Source organism: Octopus bimaculoides, chromosome 2, assembly GCF_046866305.1.
Source record: "Octopus bimaculoides isolate indiv1 chromosome 2, ASM4686630v1, whole genome shotgun sequence".
In the NCBI taxonomy this organism is placed as follows: Eukaryota; Metazoa; Mollusca; class Cephalopoda; order Octopoda; family Octopodidae; genus Octopus; species Octopus bimaculoides.
The window spans coordinates 5,449,347-5,474,167 of NC_142929.1; the positions used below are offsets into that span (position 1 = coordinate 5,449,347).

Genomic DNA, 24,821 nt, shown 5'->3' on the forward strand with positions numbered 1-24,821 from the left:
TGTCTAGCAGCATTTTGTCCGTCTTTACGTTCCGAGTTCAAATGCTGCTGAGGTCGACTTTACATTCATCCTTTTTCATCGATAAAAGAAGTACCAGTTGAGTACCGATGACAATGAAATCGACTTTGTCCCCACTTACGACATTTCAGGCCTTGTGCCAATAGCAGAATGGATTATTGAGCTGGCAGAATCGTTGGCACGCCGGACGAAATGCTTAGAGATATTTCGATCCTCGCTACGTTCTTACTTCAAATTCCGCCGAGGTCAACTTTGCTTTTCATCCTTTCGGAGTCGATAAATTAAGTACCAGTTACGCACTGGGTCGATGTAATCTAGTAGTCCCCTCCCCCAAATTTCAGGCCTTGTGTCTTTAGTAGAAAGGATTATTATTATTATTATTATTATGTTTGTTACAGAGGATATTTTGTTATCGTTCAAGATGGCAGGCTGTAATCAGAAGTTTTATATACATGGGCGATGTTGGTGTGTGTTTACACATTCGCATTGTCGTTTTCATCTAATTCGGAACCTCTCTATTTTAGCTTTCAGTTTATCTGAGACCCTTAATTCTCCGTTATCTTTGTCTGTCATTAGCTAGGCCTGTAAGGCCTGTAACTGCGTACATTTGTGAGTTTTCCTTGTTTCTAAATAATTCTGACTAATGACCTGGTTACCAGCAGGTAGATTATCTTGTATGACTTCTGAGCTTTTATACAGCGGACAATATATTGACTAATACAGCATTCATTGTTTTTATGGTTTGTGAAAAGATTTCCGTTTTCTCCTTTTGGTTGAACACACCTCTTAAAGACAAACGAAAACCTCTCACTTGAATAACATACCTGTAGTTTGTCATTGGCTCTCTATAGATATTCATCTTTTCTCCAATTTAGATATGTAGCTAACCTCTACAGTTGTGCTTAATCTTTTATCCTTCCCCTTAAAAATAATATCTTTGCAGTGGGTTGCTGTTTTATTGGAATGTTCCACAAATATTTCCTCATTTTTAAATGTATGGATACATTTTGGTGTTTGATATAACCATCAGGAGAATTCTTTATGTGAATAATTTTAGCAACAATCTTATATCTCATGAGAAGATTGTACTTTGCAGATGTTTTTTGGACTGCTGCTGCTGTGGATGTTATCTTCCACTGTGGCACAACCGACATTCATTACAGATAAATAAACAAACAACCAAATAAATAAGCGTGCCATTAAAGTGAACCGTACTGGAAGATTCAAAGAGCAGAGATTCTGCTTTGAAAATTTTGTGAAAATTGGTTGAAAAAGTGAACAAAGGGAGAGAACAGCGTTTGCGTTTAGATTTTCTCCTCAAGAATTACCAACCAAATGCAGTGAATTTCAAATTGTTTCTACATCTTACTTTTCTCGGTAAGATACACGCCAAGTCTCAATCAATAACGCTGGTACAGTTACGAATATAAAACTGGAGTGAAACGAGTTAAATTTATACGACCCGAACCAACGAAGAGAAAACTGAACATTAAATCTATTATGTCCGTAATATTTGTTTAATGGGGGGAAACACGGCTGGCTTACTGAGTTTCCGATCAGTTTCATTACTTGATTCTAACAAAGTTCTTTATGGAGAAGAGAATATGATTTCATTGTTTCCCAACTTTTCTCTTCATTTCGTATCAATACTAATGTTCTCAATCATTTGTTCGAGTTCGCCATCAGATTTTGGAATTTACATAATTTTTCGTCTCTACAGCAAATTTGTATCTACACACACCAGAACAGAGATTCCACAAACTTTTGCAATAATAATAATAATAATAATAATAATAACCTTATTTAGGGACCTTTTGAGTGGGATGGGCTACTCGACCTGAAGAAAATTCTAATTGGGCCCCACCTGCGAGGTCATGCGCTGTTTATCTTGATATGAGATCACCATGTGGCGCACATACGGTTGTGATGCATGTGCCTGGTGTACCCTTATCATCTGTGTAGTCATGATGGGTATAATGGGCTTCGAATATTTGTACGCCAGTGTCACTTTAATGGCATGCTCTGCTCTCTCACTCAATACTACCACTACTACTACTACTACTACTACTACTAATAATAATAATAAACTTATTGTATACAGTGTTCAGGTGCACTAAAGGCGAATGAACAGAATAATGCACTGGAAGGGAACAGTAAATAACTCGCTAATAACATCGCCTTTTCTTCTTCAACTGAAAAGGAAATTTAAATGAATTTTTTTTGTCTTATGTCATAAAGTAATAAATACACGCACTGATTCAATATCACTTTATTGTTTGTCAATCGGTTAAACTAACTTAAATCTAACCAACTAACTTATCGATCATCTGTTTAATATGCTGGTTAAACAGTCAATCAGTTTAACCAACGCATTCAACAAACGATCAATTCGTTGGTTCGTTATTTAACCGATTGACTAACAAAGAAGCGATATTGAACCAGTGCATATGTCATTCTTTTCTCTTCTAGGCACAAGGCCCGAAATATTTTGGGGAGGGGGGGCAGTTAATTAAATCGACTCCAGTACGCAACTGGGACTTAATTTATCGATCCCGAAAGTTGAAAGGCAAAGTCGACCTCGGTTGAATTTGAACTGAGAACGTAGCGACGGGCGAACTACCGCTAAGCACTTCGCCCGGCGTGCTAACCACTCTGCCAGCTCACCGCCCTTATATGTTATTATGGCATAATGATCCTCTCAAGACGCACGAAAAAGATTTGTCTCAACACACGAATTCACATCAAGAATTTTGCAAACCAAAACACAAAAGCGAAGTTAAAAGTATTAAAGCAATTTAGCGCAAAATGCAATACAAGGGAGAGAATTCATGTCAGTTTGATAGAATATTTTTAACTCCTTTCACTTAGAGTTGACTGATAGGTTTTAATTGTCTATTAGTAGTGTTTCATTAGTTACACCTACAAAAGAATTGATGTCAAGGGACGACATGCCATTACAGTAAAAAGAAAAAACAACAAAAACACTACAAAAAGAAAAAGAAAAAAAAGCTCTAAATAAATCCCGCTATGCCATTGTTATTTCATGCAGGTCATTCGATCTTCGAGACATAGGAACCAAATCTCCCTCAAACCACACCGGAACTTCTTTAACACGACACAGCATAATGTAGTCTTTGCTACTGTTCGCCTTTGAAAATTGTTTAGTTACAGATAAATCTGACCTGATCTGATTATAGGCCTATCGGATTAGTGTTGGCCGCGATCTAATCTCTTATCTTTTACTTGTTTCAGTCATTGGACAGCGGCCATGCTGGGGCATCTCCTTAAAGGGTTTAGTCGAGCTTATATCGATCCCAGTACTGATTTTTTAAAGCTCTGTATTTATGCTATTGGTTTGTTTTGCCGAACCGCTAGGTTTCGGCACACATAAACAAACCAGCACCGGTTGTAAATCGGTGGTGAGAGGGAACAAGCATAAAAACACACACGACGGGCTTTCAGTTTTCTTTTTCCAAATCTACTCACAAATCTTTGGTCGGCCCAGGGTTATAATAGAAGACACTTAACCAAGATGTAACGCAGTGCGACTGAACTTAAAAACGTATGGTTGGGATGCAAACTTCTTACCACACAGCTACGCCTGCATCATTTACTCTCACTTCATCGTCACGCGTCCATTTACTTTCATCGATAACCTTCCATATTCTCCGATTGTCAAATTGTATAATAACACAGCTTCTATCATTTGGTTCTCCTCAAGGGGAGATATTTTTATCGGTTTTTAACCCAGGCATTTTACTCTGCTTTCTCAACCGTCTAAGAAAGTTGTTGAAAACCACCTAGGAAAACAAACTCCTTTCTCTGCTAAACCTTAACACGCTGCTGGCGAGAGTGGAAATCAAATAGGAAGGCTACCTTGTTCGAATGCCTGACACGCGAATCCTGAAGAAACTGTTTTCCAGCGAAGTGGTGAAAAGCAAGGTGGACAGAAAAAAACCCTCTTTAAGGATACACTCAAAGCCTCAATAAGAGCTTTTGAAACCAACCCAGATACCTAGGAAACGCAAGCGCAGGACCGACCTGTTCAGCGAAGGTGCACCAACCGACATGCCACCTCCTACGAACAAAACAGAAAACGCCAATTACGCAAGTTCAGAGCCGATTCCTTGTCTCCTGTCCCAACAGAGTAATAGTGTCCGACCGGCGACGGAAACTTCAGAGCACTTATCGGACCAATTGGTGACAGCCGGACACACCTTGCTCCGTCTTCTTCCGTGTGATATTCTTGGTTATCATCGACGACAACAACTGACGAACCAATATCACGGATTTTTTTTTTTATAAATGGTGAGTTATCTCCCTTGCAACACCACAGCATATAAATGGCCATCTAGTGGAATGTTGTGGAAGAGGATTTCTTGTCACGTGGTTCTCCGTAGAACAGCAGAAAATCAGATATTGATACCGAGACGTTTACTATGATATCCCTTAATCTACGGACTATTTCCAGGATGACAGTCACGTAGGTCATTACTATTTCATGTAAATCCAATCCCACCAGTCAAGTCGACAGTCCGTCTACCGTTACAAAAACAATTTCAGTAAAATGTAAGTAAATCTGTCAGCCAAAGGAATAAAATCTTTTCAATACACGAAATGTAAACCATTTGTAATCAACTCTAGTCATAAGAAAAATCGTACTCAAATCGTACACAAAGCTTAAAAGAAAAAGAGTCGCTCGCCATTAATACGGAGAATAAAATTGCAAATCGAGAGTTACCTCCCCTATACAACAAATTGATTTTGTACAGCTTGGAATTGAACGGGTGTTCTTTGATTTTGCTCTTTACGAATCTTCCTTTACATCTGTCTCTCTAACACACACACACACACACACACACACACACACACACACACACACATTAGATATTGGTATCTAATGAATGCGATGGGTACTCTACTGAACCTCTTCGTCCAATTCACCTGTTTGAAAAGATCTCATTAAGGTGGGTCCTTACGTTACATTGGCAGTGTGGGGTTCCTCTCTCTTACTGAAAATAAACGCTACATCTTCAAACTCCTCTTGAATGCTTGGCAGCAAGTGAATGGTACTAGTACTTTTTTAAAAAATGGTTCAGTTAATTCTTCTTGTGCATAGCCGCACCGTACTGTAAACTCTTGGTAAATTAACATGATGTTCCTCCGTAATATGCAGATTTTCAGATACTGAACGTGTGCAATTGTAGCATTTAATTGAGCCATTTAAATAAAACGCAAACTCATCACTTCAAAGAGAGTTTGTTGGAAAGAGTGCCATATTCCACACATCTTGCCAAGTCCATGCAAAAGATTCCACTTTTCGAACAGGATCATTTTCATCGAGAGCATGGACTATTCTTGAAAAATAACTTTTTCGATAAAAGCGATTCAAATTGCAATGGATGCTTGTTTTTACAATTCCTATCTCACGTCTCGCTTGCCGCACAAATTTTTTTCAACTCTCATAATACGTACACTTTCTTGTTTTGAAAGGCTCGTCGAAGCCCGTGGCCTTCCGGAACGCTTGTTGTACACATTCTGAACAGCTCCACCAACTTCAAACTTATCCCTAATTCCAGTGATGGCAAGTTGCGTAGGGAGATCAGCTCGAAACTTCCTCCTGTCTTCGCACTTCGACTTTCAAACTTCCAGTAGCTCTTTAGAATAAATTTCTTTCGCTCGCGCTGCTCCCTTCATTATTTCTAATGAGTTAAAACTAAAACGCGATGAAAATCGAGTTACCAGCTCTGAAAGCGTGTATACATATCTGGGACACCCTGTGCATATCTTTTATCTTTTACTTGTTTCAGTCAGACTCGGCCATGCTGGAGCACCACCTCGAATCGACCCCAGTACTTATGCTTTTAAGCCTGGTACTTATTCTATCGGCCTCTTTTGCTGAACTGCTAAGTTATGGTGACGTAAACACAAACACATCATCACCGGTTGTGAAGCGGTGATGGGAGGCGCGCGCGCACACACAATGTGTGTGTATGTATATATAGAGATTAGAGACAGGTATTCTCTGTATAGAATACACTTTGTAGTGCTCAAGAGATTTGAACTTGAACAGGTAGAGGAGTAAGTGTAAGGACAAGCAAGTTAGACAAGTCGATATACAAAAAATATTAAATACCTTTAATAAAAAAATGTACATATGCATATCATATAAAAAAAGTCCGACTTACACAGAATGGAAATGATAATCAGGAATTAAAGAGGTTGAGTAGGAGTTTTATGAGTCCAACAGCTGTTTCTGGGGGCTTGGTGGTCACAAATAATGATTGTAACTTGATTCCATCATGGGATACCACCAGTCTACATCTTCAGGGAAGAATTTTACATTTGAGGTGTTACTTGTCCTCACATTTACTCCTACACACACACACACACACACACACACACACACATAATTAACCTTCGCACTGGTCAAAAGGGATAAACATCTTTCTGGTGAACATCCATAATGCCTGAAGAAATGAATCCATGAAGATGACCAACCCGATGCCCACGGATACTATGCTGTAATCATCCCAGGAATACGGACTGTGAACTTAAGAGACATTTGATTTGTGGAAACGCGTATTGTTGTTGTCACTCCGTCGCTTACGACGTCGAGGGTTCCAGTTGATCCGATCAACGGAACAGCCTGCTCGTGAAATTAACGTGCAAGTGGCTGAGCACTCCACAGACACGTGTACCTTTAACGTAGTTCTCGGGGATATTCAGCGTGACACAGTGTGACAAAGCTGACCCTTTGAATTACAGGCACAACAGAAACAGGAAGTAAGAGTGAGAGAAAGTTGTGGTGGAAGAGTACAGCAGGGTTCGCCACCATCCCCTGCCGGAGCCTCGTGGAGCTGTAGGTGTTTTCGCTCAATAAACACTCACAACGCCCGGTCTGGGAATCGAAACCGCGATCCTATGACCGCGAGTCCGCTGCCCTAACCACTGGGCCATTGCGCCTCCACGGAAACGCGTATAGCGATGCATTACCATGTTTATAAATTCCATCCAAGGATTATTGTTATTATTACTATATTCATGCTACATTATATCGATACAGCTCAATGCAATCCCACAAAACTGGTTCACCAGTCAGCAGCATCAGACTTTGGCTGGCAGAATGAAATACGAGCTTTATCTGCATATTCAAAACGTTTCCTATAAACAAGTTTTGAATATATATATATATATATATATATATATATATATATATATATATATATATATATTTATATATATAAAAATGAGAATGTGTGTCTGTCTGTCTGTCTGTGTGAATCCCTAAAAGTCGAGAACTACGCAACCAATTTCATTCAAATTTTACACATACCCTACTTAGGGTTCCAGTTGTGTTTTAGTCAAAAATTTTTTTTAACTTCTTGCAGAGTTCGAGCCCACGGCAACATAATATCTCCTCCACTATTACGTGTCAAAAGTGAAACAAAAACACTCCTGTCAAATACTTTCACTTTAAAAATTAAACTATTCTACTAACTGAAACAATCACATTTCGATACTGTAATGACAGATACTTTCAGAGAGAGAGAAAGAGATGTATATGTATACATATACATGTATATGTACACGTATATGCATAGAATATATATATATATATATATATATATATAGATCTATATGCATACATGTATACATATGTGTAGATGTATATATATATATAGATGTACATGTAATATGTACACACACACACACACATATATATATATATATATATATATATATATATATATATATATATATATATATATATATATATATATACATGCATACAGATATCTATACATATATACACCCATCACACACAAACACATGCACACAAACACACACATTAGTCATTTGTTTTCTTATCCAAAACTACGTCAAAAGTACTGAACGAATCTTTATGAAATTTGGAAATTATATTCTATGTATAACGGCCATAACTCCCATGAAAATTGATATATTTTTGATGTTGATGAAATTTTAACCCGAACATAACAGATGAGCATTATTTGTAATTCAACGGTACAGATTTCTGCAATGTGGTGCATAAATTGTCAAGTAAATGAGACGCATCTTTGACTCCACTGATTCACTTGCAAAGTGTTGAGTAAAATTATTTCGTTGCAGACCTCCTTTGGGTCTTTTTATTATCACTGCGACACACATAGTCCCCAGTTGGTAACATTGATTTCAAGGCCCTCCTAGATGAGAGACTGGCATTCCACTTAATGTCTATGTTCCATGCTGGCATGGATTGGAGAGTTATTAATGTAGAAATATGGTATCGTAGCTACTAACAGTTTAGGGTTGCGTAGTCTAGACGGCGTTTTTAGATTTCATTATTCTCTTTAACCCGGGCAAAGCCGGGTATTTCTGCTAGTCTATATATATAAAAATGAGAATGTGTGTCTGTCTGTCTGAATCCCTAAAACTCGAGAACTACGCAACCAATTTCATTCAAATTTTACACATGCCTTACTTAGGGTTCCAGTTGTGTTTTAGTCAAAAAAAATTATTAACTTCTTGCAGAGTTCGAGCACACGGCAACATAATATCTCCACTATTTAAGTATTACGTGTCAAAAATGAAACAAAAACACTCATGTCAAATACTTTCACTTTAAAAATGAAACTATTCTACTAACTGAAACAATCACATTTCGATACTGTAGTGACAGATACTTTCACAGAGAGAGAAAGAGAGAGGCAGAAAGAGAGAGAGAGAGAGAGAGATGTATATGTATACATATAGATGTACACGTATATGTATATATATATAGATCTATACATACATGTATACATATGTGTAGATGTATATATATATATAGATGTACATGTAATATGTACACATATATACATATATACATGCATACAGATATCTATACATATATACACCCATCACACACACATACACATGCACACAAACACACACATTAGTCATTTGTTTTCTTATCCAAAACTACGTCAAAAGTACTGAATGGATCTTTATGAAATTTGGAAATTATATTCATTGCATAACGGCCATAACTCCCATGAAAATTCATATATTTTTGATGTTGATGAAATTTTAACCCGAACATAACAGATGAGCATTATTTAGAAAATGATGTCACACGTTATCGAGGCTACCATTCTTTCTGGATGTGCAAAAGGGGATGACGTCTTTATTCCAAGAATTCCTCTTACTCCATCAGGAGCAGACATTCCTTTTACATTCAGAAGACTTCGTGTGACTTCGTGTGACTTTTGCCATGTCCATAAACAAATATTAGGGTCAAACACTGTCTGTAGCTGGTCTTCTCTTGGAAGAGCCCTGCTTCTCACATGGACAACTGTATGTTGGCTGCTCAAGAGTGGGCAGCAACAAAAAACCTATTTGTATATGCTCCACAAGGGAAAACAAGGAACATAGTTTACAATGAGGTGTTATAATCACAACAGCAAGAAAGTATGTACATGATCACCTTCTTTTACGAAACTTCATTGACTTTCATATATTTATACTGATATACATATATATACGTGTGTTTGGGTGCGTGTGTGTATATACATCTCTCTATATAAAGATGATGCGTAGTCTAGACGGCGTTTTTAGATTTCATGATTCTCTTTAACCCGGGCAACGCCGGGTATTTCTGCTAGTATATATATATATATATATATATATATATATATATATATATCTCGAGAGAGAGAGAGGTGCAGGATTTTTTGTGTGGTAAGCAGCTTGCTTCCCAACCACATGGTTCAGTCCCACTGCATGGCACCTTAGGCATGTGTCTGTTATAGCCTCGGGCCGACCAAAGTAAATTTGGTAGACGGAAACTGAAAGAAGCCTGTCGTATATATATATGTATATATATATATATATATATATATATATATATATATATATATATATATATAGTGTGTGTGTGTGTGTGTGTGTTTCTGTGTGTTCCTCCATCATCGCTTGACAACCGATGTTGGTATGTTGACGTCCCCGTAACTTAGCGGTTCAGATAAAGTTACCGATAGAATAAATACTAAACTTACAAAGAATAAGTCCTGGGTCAATTTGTTCGACTAAAGATGTTTATAATACAGAATGGGACAAGAACGCAAAACATCCAGACAGTTAGGTGATACAAGAAAGGGACAAAACATCTAGATAGACGATGCAAGGAAACAAGGACAGGTTATTTGGAGTTTTCTCTCTTCAGTCGAGATCCAGATTATCTTTGCAATTTCGGCTGGTTATTCTCGAACACACACACACACACACACACACACACACATATATATATATATATATATATACATTTCTTTTATTAGCCACACAGGGCTCAACGAAGATGGGACGACGGGCTTCTTTCTGTTTCCGTCTACCAAATCCAGACACAGGGCTTTGGTCGGTGCGAGGCTATAGTAAAAGACATTTGCCCAAAGTACCACGTAGTTGGGAAGCGAACTTCTTATCTCACAGCCACGGCTTCACCCCTGATGAATTATTTAAACTTATTTTAAATGTCATAAGCTAAAGCTTGATACTGGAGTTTCGCAGCAACACTGAAATGGTCGGCAAGCGATGTTTAATCGATTTTGACGAAGAATGTCTTAATTTTGTTGACTTTGTATTTTATACAAACAAAACAAACGATATTTAACTTACTGTATTTGATTCTTCTTCTGTAACATCCCCGCAGGACATGTGTCGTTTGATCTGAAATGAAAACAAACTGGAGATATAAAATATTGTTTTAAAAGATTTGATGTCAAACTTTGACGTCAAAGTTTATGAAAATAGCACAAAATTTTATGCCGAAGAGACATTCGTTTGAAACTCTAAGATTTTCTCCCTCATGTCAATAATTACCATATTCAATAAACATTTTAGAATTTAACTTAAGTGAAAGCGCGTGGCTTAGTGGTTAGGAGTATTCGGTTCATGATCGTAAGGTCAGGAGTTCGAGTCCACTCAGCTGGCGATAATGTATAGTACTTGTAATTCAAAGGGTCAGTCTTGTCACACTGAATCTCCCTATGAATTATATTAAGTGTACACGTATCTATGGGGTATTCAGCCACTTGTACGTCAATGATTGGATCAACTGCTACGTGCATCGTCGCAACTGACGAAGTGCCATCCCCCCCTTCTTTCTAAGCTTAACTTATCCAGTGAATATAGAATATAAGAAGTATTGAGGGATTGAGTGTAATAAAATTCTCAAGCGCTGATTCCAACTGATCGCTGTTTAATGGAACTGGTAAAGCCGACGCTCTTAATCTAATGCGAGGTTCGAGGATTACTCTGCTCCTGTGGTTCACTTACAAAACAGCAAGTGATCGCATCGTAGTTCGATTCCCAGCTGGAACTATTTTCCTTTGTTTACAGTGGATATGCATCGAGAAAAGATCAGAAATAACAGAAATACCCTCCCTCTGAAAATTCAAAGTTTAAAGCCTCCCAAACACACACACACACACACACACACACACACACACACACACACACACACACACACACACACAGGCTATCTTTTACCCGTTTCAGTCATTAGACTGCGGCCATGCAAGTAACCATGACTCTCTACGTCCTCAAAACTGTGTAGACACTTGTCCACTGTGTGTGTGGAGAGAGTGAGCGTTGGAAAGTTGTGTTTATATGTTTTGCTGGCAGATCGATAAATATATATGGACAAAATAAGTCCTGGGACCGATATGACCGACTAAACCATTGCAGCGAGTCACGTAGCACAGCTGCAGCAGTCCAGTGAAGGAAACCACGAACAACTCGACGAGGCTTTTCTTTCCAACTTCAGCGGTTCCCATTAAAACTCGTTCAAAGACATTCGATGATGAAACTGATATCCTGCTTGATGGAGATTATGGAGTTGTGTATCTTTTGAACCACGTACTGTTTCCCAATCCTTTTATTTAAAGGAGTTTTCCCACGGACCACTTTTAATGTGCTTATCCTTTTAAGGCGGCGAGCTGGCAGAAACGTTAGCACGCCGAGCGAAATGCTTACGTCTGTCTTTACGTTCCGAGTTCAAATTCCGCCGAGGTCGACTTTGCCTTTCATCCTTTCAGGGTCGATAAATAAGCACCAGTTGCGTACTGGGGTCGCTCTAATTGACTGCCCCGCTCCCCCGAAATTTCGGGCCTTGTGGGTAAAGTAGAAAAGAATATGCATATCCTTATATAAATATATATATTCTTTTATTTGTTTCAGTCATTTGACTGCAGCCATGCTGGAGCACCGCCTTTAGTCGAACAAATCGACCCCAGGACATTCTTTGTAAGCCCAGTACTTATTCTATCGGTCTGTTATGCCGAACCGCTAATTTACGGGGACGTAAACACACTAGCATCGGTTGTCAAGCGATGGTGGGGAGGATTAACACAGACACACAAACACACATATCTATCTATCTATACATGATAAGCTTCTTTCAGTTTCCGTCTACCAAATCCACTCACAAGGCTTTGGTCGGTTCGAGACTATACTAGAAGACATTTACCGAAAGTGCCACGCAATGGAACTGAACCCGGAACCATGTGGTTGGGCAGCAAGCTTCTTACCACACAACCGCGCCTGCGCCTCGTATTTTTCCGTCTTCGATCGTATTGTTGTTTACATTAAACGTATTTGGGTACAAAACGTCCTAACAAATCTGGTTATAATTTCTATTAAAAAAGCTATAGAGATGACCTTAATAAGTGATTTAATAACAGTGCTAACACGGCAGGACACACTATTGACTTATAAAGCATTTAATATACTTCGTAGTATGTTATGGTTGCGTAACGAAGTATTGTGGCCTTACTAGTAATTAATCTTAAAGTTTATGCATAAAATACTAGCTGACTTCAGAAAGCAAGAAAGGAAATTCAAAAGGTTTTTGTATTCCATTCTTTTTTTTTTTTTTTAATTTGCATCCGATATTCTGTTCTAATCCTTGACATTTAGGAATGAACAGAGCACAAACGTTCTTCGTGCGTCTCCTGTCAGAAATTTCCTGCAAATTGTGCTAACACTAGTTTTATTCTTACAAAACGTTTCCTTGTATAACAAACAATCCCAAATTCAAAGACTCGAAAGTCATTATTTGAGAATTAAAAGTATGTATGGTGAGGGGGGGGGGTAAGTAGCTTGCTTACCAACTACATGGTTCCGGGTTCAGTCCCACTGCGTGGCACCTTGGGCAAGTATCTTCTACTATAGCCTCGGGCCGACCAAAGCCTTGTGAGTGGATTTGGTAGACGGAAACTGAAAGAAGCCCGTCGTATAATGTATATATATATATATATATATATATATATATATATATATGCATGTGTGTGTGTGTGTGTGTGTGTGTGTGTGTTTATCCCTCCAGCATCGCTTGACAACCAATGCTGGTGTGTTTACGTGCCCGTAACTTAGCGGGTCGGCAAAAGAAAACGATAGAATAAGTACTAGGCTTCCAAAGAATAAGTCCTGGGGTCGATTTGCTCGACTAAAGGCGGTGCTCCAGCATGGCCGCAGTCAAATGACTGAAACAAGTAAAAGAGACACACAATGTTTAAAAATTTTATTTTACAGGGATTTTCCCTGTCACTAATTGATATGCTCGTTCCACGACATCGATTATCTATTATGAATATTCATCATTCAGAAAACATCAAACAACTTTATTTTTTATCACCATTGAATCTATTTTCCTATCAGTCGCACTTATTTCGAAAGAGGGCGCTCCACTACGCCAGCTCGACTTGGATGAAGAAAATTACTTGGAAAGAATTACAAGGAGATAACGATGCGATCAATCGAAACCATAAATACACGAACACGTGAATAAGTTATAGAATATCACTTCCGTGAAAGAGTTCTTCGTCTCGAAGAACAAGAATTGGTCTCAGTGTGGGATCAAAGAACTGACAGGAAGGACCGATTTAGACGGTGCAACACGATGGCCTATAACTAAGTATCTGTAATAGCTTTACTTGTTTCAGTTATTGGACTGCGGCCATGCTGGGGCATCGCCTTAAAGAATTTTTAGTCGAATTAACCAACTCCAATACTTTTTTTCTTTTTTTTCGCTTTTGGATCTTTTTTTAAAACGGGGGCCACATTTTTCATTAATGTTTTACGTAGTGCTTTTGGTACCGAAAGACTTTCAAACTTCGTATACTTATCTATTTTGTGTTATAGAACAGAAAAATATTTTTGTATTCGAATTTATTTCATGTAAAAAATTGTCTTATTTCGATAATTTCAACCAATCACTGACGTCCATTCAGTCGATATACATTAAGTGCCGACTACATAAACAAACGATTCTTCGTTTTATTTGCTTTTTTCATTTTAAATTTGCTTTAACCCTAACCCTAGGGTTAGAGTTAGGGTTAGGGTTAATTGTTTCAGAATCGTTTGTTTATGTAGTCGGCACTTAATGTATATCGGCTGAATGGACGTCAGTGATTGGTTGAAATTACAGAAATACGACAACTTTAACATGGAATAATTTATGGATTTCTTTTTTTTTAAAGAAGACTAAGAGAAAAAGATGTTTTATATGACACATTCTACCAGTGTTCCAAGTTTCAAAGTGTTTCGTTAATGAAAAATGTGGCCCCCGTTTTAAAAAAGATCCAAGCTTTTGCTGAACTGTTAAGTTACGACGACGTAAACTCACCAACACCGATGGTCAATCGGTGATGGGGACAAACAGACCCAAAGACACACATATGTGCATATTTATATTCGACGGGCTTCTTACAGTTTCCGTCTACCAAATTCATTCACAAGGTTTTGATCGGCTCGAAGCTATAGATGATGACACCAGCCCAAAGTGTCACGCAGAGGGATTGAACCCGGAACCATGTGGTTGGGTAGCAAACTTCTTGCAGTCACGCCTACATATTCTATTTTTTTTACTTAGTCTTATATTATGGTTATATTATAAAAACAAATATTATCGTCTAAATCTCTCATACAATTGTTTTATATTTACAATATTTTCCTAATTCTAAGAACAAAAAGTTGTGATATTAGCTAAACGATGGCAGAATCGTTAGCACATTGGACAAAATTCTCGGCGACGTCTCATCATTTAGGTTCTTAGTTCAAAATCAGCCGTGGTCGACTTCTTTCTTTCATCCCTTCGGGTCGTTAGAATAAGTACCAGCGGAGTACTGCAGTCGATGTAATCGACTATCCCTCTGCCCCGCATCTCTCTCTTTATTAGGAATCTTAAATTTACGAGTCAGCGACGTACCTCTAAACCAGAGTATCCCAACCTTTTCTACCTCGAGGCACCCTTGCCAAGCCTTTCAGAAAACCACGGCACCTCTATTAGAAAATCTAATATGACAGTTGTTTTTTGATTCAACATTAATATAACAAGACTTTGTCCCTGGATAACAACATCTGTGTAAGAAAACTATGTCCCTGGAATGGATAAAAGATTTTCCTTATTTCACCAATGTTGATATAATGACCATAAAATAGATGACAATGCAAAAATGTAAGAAATAATATTTATTGTTAAAATAGTATCAAAATGTATTTTTGACTCTAAATGATCAATCATTATACCACATACGTATGTATATTTCGCGGCACCCCCTCGGTTGACCTCACGGAATCTCAGGGTGCCGCGGCACACCGGTTGGGCACCTATGCTCTATACGGTCGCTCAACCCTTCAGAAACAGCGTTCAAATCTACCGCAAATCATACTGAAGTCATAACGAGTACAAATTTATTAACGGAGCCCTAGATACAGTATACCCGAGAACAAAAGAGACGGAGTGATCATGCCTTTAATTATAGACTTAATTAATCAGGGTTGACAAGGCTAATTAATTGATCAGGGTTGACAAGGTTAATTTATCAGGGTTAACAACACAAATATTTCTACTTACTACGTCTTTAAAATATTCCAGTTTTCCTTTATAACTATCTTCCGTATAATTCCTCAGACGTCTCGTAATTTTAAGTTTCTCCTTCTTGTATTTTTCACAACAATCGTCCATAGATCTCTCGTTAAACGACGAACACGCCATCTTTTTTTTTTGTTTTGTTTCTAATTTGTTACAAGTTCGTTGAGTTTGATTTCAAATTTAGTAAATAAAATATCAAACTAATATAGAAGTCTTCAATTTAGGTAGATTTTTTTTGTATCCAAATGAACAAATGAATGATAAAAAGCACTTAAGAATTTACTTTCTCGAATGTATATTTGAAAATATATTAAAATTACAATTTGAAGAAAAAAATACAGTGTCCTTCTCGAAATTTAAACATTTAGGTCTGTGAAATCTGCCGAAAGTGTTACAAACCTTAGTTTCTTCGGAAATAAAAGTGTATTAGCAAAATAAAAGTTCAAAGTCTTCTCTTAATAATAATAATAAACATCATCAGTAATTAAAAACAATAGGTACGATTGAACATGAAATATATTTATAATGCAGTCGATATATGTTGAACAAATTAAAAAAAAAAGTTGTTTCTTTCTTCTGGTAATGATTTAACAAATAAATAACCAATGGACTTTTACCGGTGAACCTTCGACAATTCCATTCAGACCAACACCCTTCTTTTGTTGGTTTATTCTATAATTGTTAAATATTGTTGTTTACAAACTTGTGCTCTTATCAATTCCTCTTTGAATAGATACAGAATAGACTCTCTCTCTCTCTCTCTTTTGTCAAGGGAGGATGTGTAGTTGATAAAATCGACTCTGTCATATTATTGGTGCTTGTTTAATCGACCTCAGTCTGAAGAATGATGTAACCCAACAGTAGAATTTCAATTTAGAGCGTGGAACATTGAGCTTACGGAATGGCGTTTACCCAACACTCCACCCCATATTTTACACACACACACACACACACAAACATTATTTTAGTCAAACAGAAACTAATTTTGCACAAATTTTTATTGTCCCATCCAGCATGTTCCTCCTCTTTGGTATTTGCGACGTCTAGTACCTCCAACGTTTAAATTTTAAGAGAAATTACTAAAGCAGGTAAGAGCGCTCCGTCGGTTGCGACGACGAGGGTCCCAGCTGATACGATCAACGGAACAGTTTCCTCGTGAAATTAACGTGCAAGTGGCTGAGCACTCCACGGACACGTGTACCCCTAATGTAGTTCTCAGGGAGATTCAGCGTGACACAGAGTGTGACAAGGCTGGCCCTTTGAAATACAGGTATAACTCATTTATGCCAGCTGAGTGGACTGGAGCAACGTGAAATTAAATGTCTTGCTCAAGGACACAAAACGTCACCGGGAATTGAACTCACAACCTTACAATCGTGAGTCGAATGTCCTAACCACTAAGCCATGCGCCTTCACACTAAAAAAGGTGAAGAGTGATTATTCGGGTTTCTTAGGCGAGCTGGCAGGATTGTTACTGCGACGAGCGAAAAATGCTTTTTATCTGTGTTTACGTTCTGAGTTCAAATGCCGTCGAGCACAACTTCGACTTTGCTCCTTTCGGGGTTGATAAGATAATTACCAGTTGAGCACTGGGGGCCGATGTAATCGACTTCCCCACTTCCCTTAAAATTGCTGGCTTTGTGCCATAATTTGAATGCTATATTCTAATCTCGACCAAGATATGTTTTTTTTTTTTGCTTGAAAATTTATTTAAATATTTCATTTGTAAGAAAATCACTTCCCTTGTAAATACCCAGGACCTCCTTATGAACATATGATGCTCACAATGAGATGCTGATAGTAAGAATCAGAAACTATTGACACTCTTGGGGAAGGTTGGGGATAATCAGCACCACAATGGAACAACCCATCAACCCACCTCAAACTGAGAAAGAAAAAAGAAGTCGACCGACAGCACGATAAAGCAGACCACATCAAAGGTGCCACAGAAGGAAGCAGAGGACTCCCAAGAGGGACACCCCAAAGGAACCACCACTAACCTTGTTCTAGGAGAGCCACGACAGACGGACAATGGTCAAAAAGAGATGAAAAATGAACATATATATATATGTATATATATATATATATATATATATATATATATATATATATATAAATATATATATATATATATATAAAACTTACTTGGAAATGGATGCGTAGCGTTCAATCATATAATAATATATATGTATACATGCATATATACCTACATATATGTACATACTTACATATGCATATATGAGTACAGGACATCATAAAATGTAAACAACATAAAATACGAAATACGAAAACATGGAATACGAACTTGTTTTGTTTTCCATTTGTTTCTTTCGTTGTTCGCAAAAAAAGTTCGTATTCCATGTTTTCGTATTTCATGTTGTTTACGTTTTATGAGTTCCTGTACCTAAATATGCAAATGTATATACATATATATGTATGTACATATATGCATATATATATGTGTGTGTGTGTGTGTGTGTGTGTGTGTGTGTGCGTAGGCGCGTGGCTTAGTTGTTAGGGTGTCAGCATCCTGATCGTAAGATTGTGGTTTCGATTCCTGGACCGGGCGACGCGTTGTGTTCTTGAGCAAAACACTTCATTTCACGTTGCTCCAGTCCACTCAGCTGGCAAAAATGAGTAACGCTGCGATGGACTGGAGTCCCGTCCAGCTGGGGAACACGTACGCCATAGAAACCGGGCCCATGAGCTTGGCTAGGCTTTAAAAGGGCGCAAAAAACGAATATATATATATATATATATATATATATATATATATATATATATATATATATGGGTGCAAAATTATATAAATACAAATTTATATAAGTACATTGTAAATATAAATCGTAAATAAATATATGTTAAAAGTACAAATAAATATAAAGTATGAAATTATATAAACATTTGTAATTAATTCTACTTTTTTTAAAGAAATTTGAGATGAAGTTATTCCGGACGACGGATGTGCCGAACGCAAATAAACTGTAATGTTATCTTAGGTTATCAAATGTTTTGCCGATTCGTTGTGAAGATTGGAAACCTCGAAGTTCCTCATTTGTTTCAGCTGAAAGTTTTAGCATCTTGGTCGTCTGGTTCTGATTCATGAACAGCGTTGTCTGAATGTGGGTTGAATCTAGATTATAATGATCAAAACTGACATGTGAATGAGAGAGAGGGAGTAGATAGAAGCGGGAAGAGAAGGGGAGAGAAGGGGAGACAGGGGGAGAGAGAGTGAGTGGGGGAGAGAAAGAGAGGGGGAGACGGTAGGATAACGAAACATGGTTCTAATTTCCTTCATCTCGAGTTCTGTCCTGGAACACATAAGGATGATTTCATTAAAAAATTAGCTCTCCGTCGGTTGCGACGACGAGACTTCCAGTTGATCCGATCAACGAAACAGCCTACTTGTGAAATTAACGTGCAAGTGGCTGAGCACTCCACAGACACAGAGACTCTTAACGAAGTTCTCAGGGAGATTCAGCGTGACACTGAATGTACCAAGACTGGGCCCTTTGCAATACAGGAACCCATTAGCAAAGAAATGCATTTCATAAGAAAGTATCGACCGAGTCTAAATTCTTTAAGCTCGGAACACTGAAACTATAAGGATATTATTCATAAGAAATAAAGATAAGAGATTAAATAAATCCATTTCTGTGAAAACCTCAGGGGATAACTTTACGACGACTATAACACGCTTATTTGACTACTTCGGCCATTCCTTTTGAAAACAATTTTGACCACACTATTTAATTTACCATCGCAGACAACAGCTGAAATTACTTCTCGCAATGCCACGAAAATTAATGAAAATTACCACGTGCTCTTACAGGAAAAAGAAAAGTACACTATGAACGTTTATTTTATTAATAATCTTTTTTCTCTACATATTTCATTTAAGTACATATTTTTGATAAGGTTTATAAACAACCGAAACATGTAAAACAAAATCATTTTTTTCATGTATTTATATAAAGAAATTTAAATGTACCTAATTTAAAAAAAGGAGCATTTTCGTTCTTCATTTTCATAAATATCTACTTACTCGTGTGTTACCTCTACATTTTAAAATATATATATATATATATGACCGATAGAATAAACACTAGACTTACAAAGAGTAGGTCCTGGGGTCGAATTCTTCGACTAAAACCCTTTAAGTCGGTCCTCCAGCATGGCCGCAGTCAAATGACTGAAACAAGTAAAAGAATATAAGCATGAACGAAATGCTGGTAAACATTTTGACCAAAGTGCTAACGTTTCTGCGAGTTCGCTGCCTTGAATTTCTCGTAAAAGAAAAAGGAAAAAATAAAAAGAATATATTAGTTTGAGGTACGCTCGATGAGGTACGCTCGATGAGGTACGCTCGGTGAGGTACGCTCGGTGAATTTGCATCATTCCAAGGGCTAATAATTAAGCCACTGCACATTTGCACCGTTCATTGGAAAGTTTCTCACTTGATTCGGCTCTCACCCTAGAATTCTTGGGGACGAAGCATGTTTGCGCAAATGTTTAACATGTAAAGACGCATTTGTCTCGTAAAGTGTGTATATGTATGTATATATGTACGTATGTGCGTATGTATGTATGTGTATACGTATATATATATATGTATGTATATATTATGTATATATGTATGTATATGTGTGTGTATGCATTTATGTAGTGTGTAAATGAGTTTGTATGAGTGTGCGAGTGTATGTATGTATGTATGTATGTATGTATGTATGTGTGTATGTATGTATATATGATAGGCGGATTCCTGTCGTAAAGCTGGGGAAATAAATCCTTATAAGGTGTGTATTACATTAAAAGAAATTTAAAAACAAAACAGAAAACGAAAAAGAACTTTGATTTACGACACAACACTAAATGTTTGCATGGTCTACCGACAGTAAACCTCGTCGTGTTTCGTTCTCAATGTTTATTTTCTTACTTCTTTCTACACACACACACACACACACACACGTATATTTTTAAGCATATAAACATTTTCTCGCGAGCGAGCGTGTACTCCTATTCTCACAGCCATATATGAATCTAAGCATGTAACATGGACATATGTATGAATCTACGTATACACGCATGTATGTATACATCTACATCTATATATGCACACACACACACACACACACACACACACACACACACACACACACACACACACACACACACACGATGTAACATTTGCTTGTTGACAGAATCAGTAAAAAGTATTCCATCCATCAAGAGATGAGTGATTAAGAGAAAAATACGGTAAAAAACGTTTCCTAAACGTTTTCCTCGCATTTTTCACTCGTTTTCACAGCGACAGAGGGGTACATACTCAGACACACAAATACATACATACATACATACATACATACATACATACATACATATATATATATATATATATATATATATATATATATATATATATATATATATATATATATATATATGAAAGAAGGTTTGAAAATGCACTTACTTTTTAAAAATATTTATTTACTTAACCGGTTTCACTTTTTTAGAAAAAGATTATCAAAAGTCTTTGAGAATAATAAAAAATGTTAAAAAACAGTTTGAGTATTAAAATGCATATATACATTCTTTGATGATAAAATATATTTAAAGTATAAAGCTTTGTATGAACTTTGTAGTGTTACATACTGATTGTCACACATTCTCTGATATTAAGGTGAAATTGTTAAAAACAGTGTTAAAAACAGTGTATGAAAATACACATATGGAAAAATACATATACATATACATATTCTCATACATATTCTTTGACAATCGAATAAAATTGAGGAGGAACTGACCTGGCCTTTTTCTCTTGTGTATATTGAGGGAATGTTTTACTGTCTTAAGAGACAGTATGACTGGCTAGCTGGGGTGGGAGGGAAGAAGAGTTAAAGAAGATTTTTTATTTTTGGTTGGTCTGTGACAGTCTGTCATGGTTCACACACATATATATATATAGCAAATCCCAAAAAGAACAAACATAAAACCACAACAACGCGAGGACGTGATACATGTAAAGTATTAGCAGACGCTCAGGAAAAGAAAGAAAGAAAGACGGTCTAACGTTTCGAGCAGACGCTCTTCTTCGGAAACAGAGGAAAGTCCAAAAGAAGGGAAGATGGAGGAAGAAAATCGTCAATATATACGACGGGCTTCTTTCAGCTTCCGTCTACCAAATCCACTCACAAGACACTTGCCCAAGGTGCTACGCAGTGGGACTGAACCAGGAACTATGTGCTTATGAAGCAAGCTTCTTACCTCACAGCCATGCCTGCGCCTATATATATATATATATATATATATATATATATATATATATATATATATATATATATATATATGTGTGTGTGTGTGTGTGTGTGTGTGTGTGTGTGTGTGTGTGTGTGTGTTTGTGTGCGTGGTATTTATATACAATCATATCTATCTATCTATCTATCTATACATCCACATGCATATGTAATGTTCTTATTCAATGCTATATCACAAACCGGCTCCACCGAAGTTTGCGTTGCCGTTTTCATCAGGTGATCATGAAGCAATTTACACGACACACCAAGTTGCAATCTGTTAAGACACAGCCTTGAAGAAAACTCGCTCTACTCTATCTTACGCTATTGAGTACTCCTCTTAATTGTACACACTATCTTCTTTTCTCAGCTGATGCTTATATGTATATATGTGTGTGTGTGTTTTTACTTACATATGTGAGTACTGTTTGCGTGCGTGACTGTATGCATATCCCAACGCGTACGTAAATGCAAGCACATGCTCTCCCCTCCGCCACTTACACATATACGCGCTCTCGCGTAGTGCAGTGAATCTATCATTTTATTCCAGTTTGTCTTACGTAAATATTTATGCTAAAAAATCTGCAGCCAAATGATTAAAGTAATACTGAAACAACGCCCAGATGATACCACCCTCTATTCCTCCCTGACCTTCGTCGTCTAAGCTTCACGCATATGCAACCTAGAGACCTCACACCATATGCGCACTGATTATATGAACACAGGCCTCCTAAACAGCCTTCAATTGGGCCATGCCAATCTTGTCTCTTTTAACGGCACAAAGACACTATCACTCCGCATAAAAAAAAATTATTATCATCTCTTCTAGACATCAACAGCACGAAACTACAACCTTCAGAGTCACCTCAAATGCTCTCATCATGACTGAGCATCTCGTCAAGTGGACATCGATGCTCAACATAACCAAATCTGCTTCATAAGGACTGGTTTTCCTCTAGAGAGTTAGAAATATATTCAAATCACAGCAATTACAAACGCACTGCAAACTCCAGGGTGGGGGGTGACGATGGTGCACCGTTTTCATATATGGATATTATTTTCTTTTCTACTCTCGGCACAAGGCCCGAAATTTTGGGGGAGGGGGGCCAGTCGATTAAATCGACCCCAGTGCACAACTGGTACTTATTTAATCGACCCGGCGGCGGAATTTGAATTCAGAATGTAAAGACAAACGAAATACCGCTAAACATTTCGCCCGACGTGCTGACGTTTCTGCCAGCTCGTCGCCTTGTTTCCATACATGGATATTGCAGCTGTTGTGGACATAGAAATCCTGGACTGAAACCAAAGAAAGGTCTTTCTACTAATTGGCGTCACTTATCGGTTCCCGTCCGCAGACATACTGTTTCATTTCTCTACTTTTTATACTGTTACTTCGGCGGCCTCTGTTCTTCGGAGGTGGTTGGTCTTGCTCAATCTCTACACACCTCTTCACGATTTACTCGTGCTTCGTCTTCTCGTCTATCTCACAAAGCCTGCGAAGGCCATGGGCATGGTTCCTTTCTCTAATGGAAAGCAGTTATTCCTTTGTACACTTAAGCTAACACTTACACATACGCATGCACGTATAGAAAATCATCTCACTTATGCACACACACACACACACACGCCGGGTTGACTAAAAGGTTTTTCGTATTTCAAGCTTTAATTTATAATTCAAACAAATTACATACGAAGAGTGTTTATTCATTAAAATACATCCCATCATATTCTTTGGTCTGTTGCCATCGTTGTGCCAAAAGGTGAATTCCACGTTTACACCATTTTGGCTGGTGTAGAGGCAAAAACCTCCCAGCACCCGTTTTGAACCTCGTTCACGTTCTTGTTCTTCCGTTTGTGCTAAAAATTGATCCATGGCTCAGAAAAGGTGATGATCTGATGATACAAGGTTTGCACTGTAAGCAGGGTGAGAGTATTTCCAGCCCCTCAAGTTTGCTCTTGGTTACATTCACAGCAGTGTGTGCTGGAACATTGTCGTACTATAGGGATACGCGTCTTCGATTGACCAATTCCGAGTAGCGGGCTTTCAAAGCATCATATACTCGCTGCAAACATTCACTCGTCGTTGAGCCTGGTGATTGGTCAGTTCATAAGGGGCTTCTCGAAAGTGTCTGTTTACAAATCCGACCTTATAATGGTTTCAATTAACGGTGCTTTATGAAGGATCAAGTTCTACCGACAATGTCCGAGTGCTTGTGCATGGCCGTTGTTCAGTCGTTTCAAGTAAGGCCTCATCTTCTGCAACAAAGTGTCTCCCTTGCCTTGGTTTGTCTTCAAGGCTGATGCTACCTTCCTTGAAATATCTGAACCAGTTTTCCGCCACAGGTTCGTTGACAGCTGCTGGACCTTCCAACCATTAATTTCTTTTCTTGCTACCCTTCTTTTCTGTTCTTTTTTGCCACAGGTAGCGTCAAATGGTTCTAATTGCAATACTTTCACCACTCATTATAACGTAGTTCCTAGAGAACCACGTTAAGAGTACTTGTGTCTGTGAAGTGCTCAGCTACTTGTACGTTAATATCAAGTCTGACAACCAGTGCTGGTGTGTTTACGTCCCCATAACTTAGCGGTTCGGC

General features: G+C 37.8%; 1 protein-coding gene across 1 annotated transcript in view; it reads right to left on the bottom strand.

Moving 5' to 3' along the window:
• The window catches only part of LOC106868896 (H(+)/Cl(-) exchange transporter 7), a 111,130-nt gene extending 94,365 nt beyond the window's left edge, over positions 1-16,765 (bottom strand). The window contains exons 1-2 of the mRNA XM_089340517.1: positions 15,914-16,765; positions 10,675-10,725 (exon numbers count right to left, since the gene is read on the bottom strand). Coding sequence (XP_089196643.1) covers positions 10,675-10,725; positions 15,914-16,054 — 192 coding nt within the window. The 5' untranslated portion in view covers positions 16,055-16,765. The remainder of the gene's footprint in view (positions 1-10,674; positions 10,726-15,913) is intronic.
• Between the last annotated feature and the right edge of the window lie 8,056 nt (positions 16,766-24,821).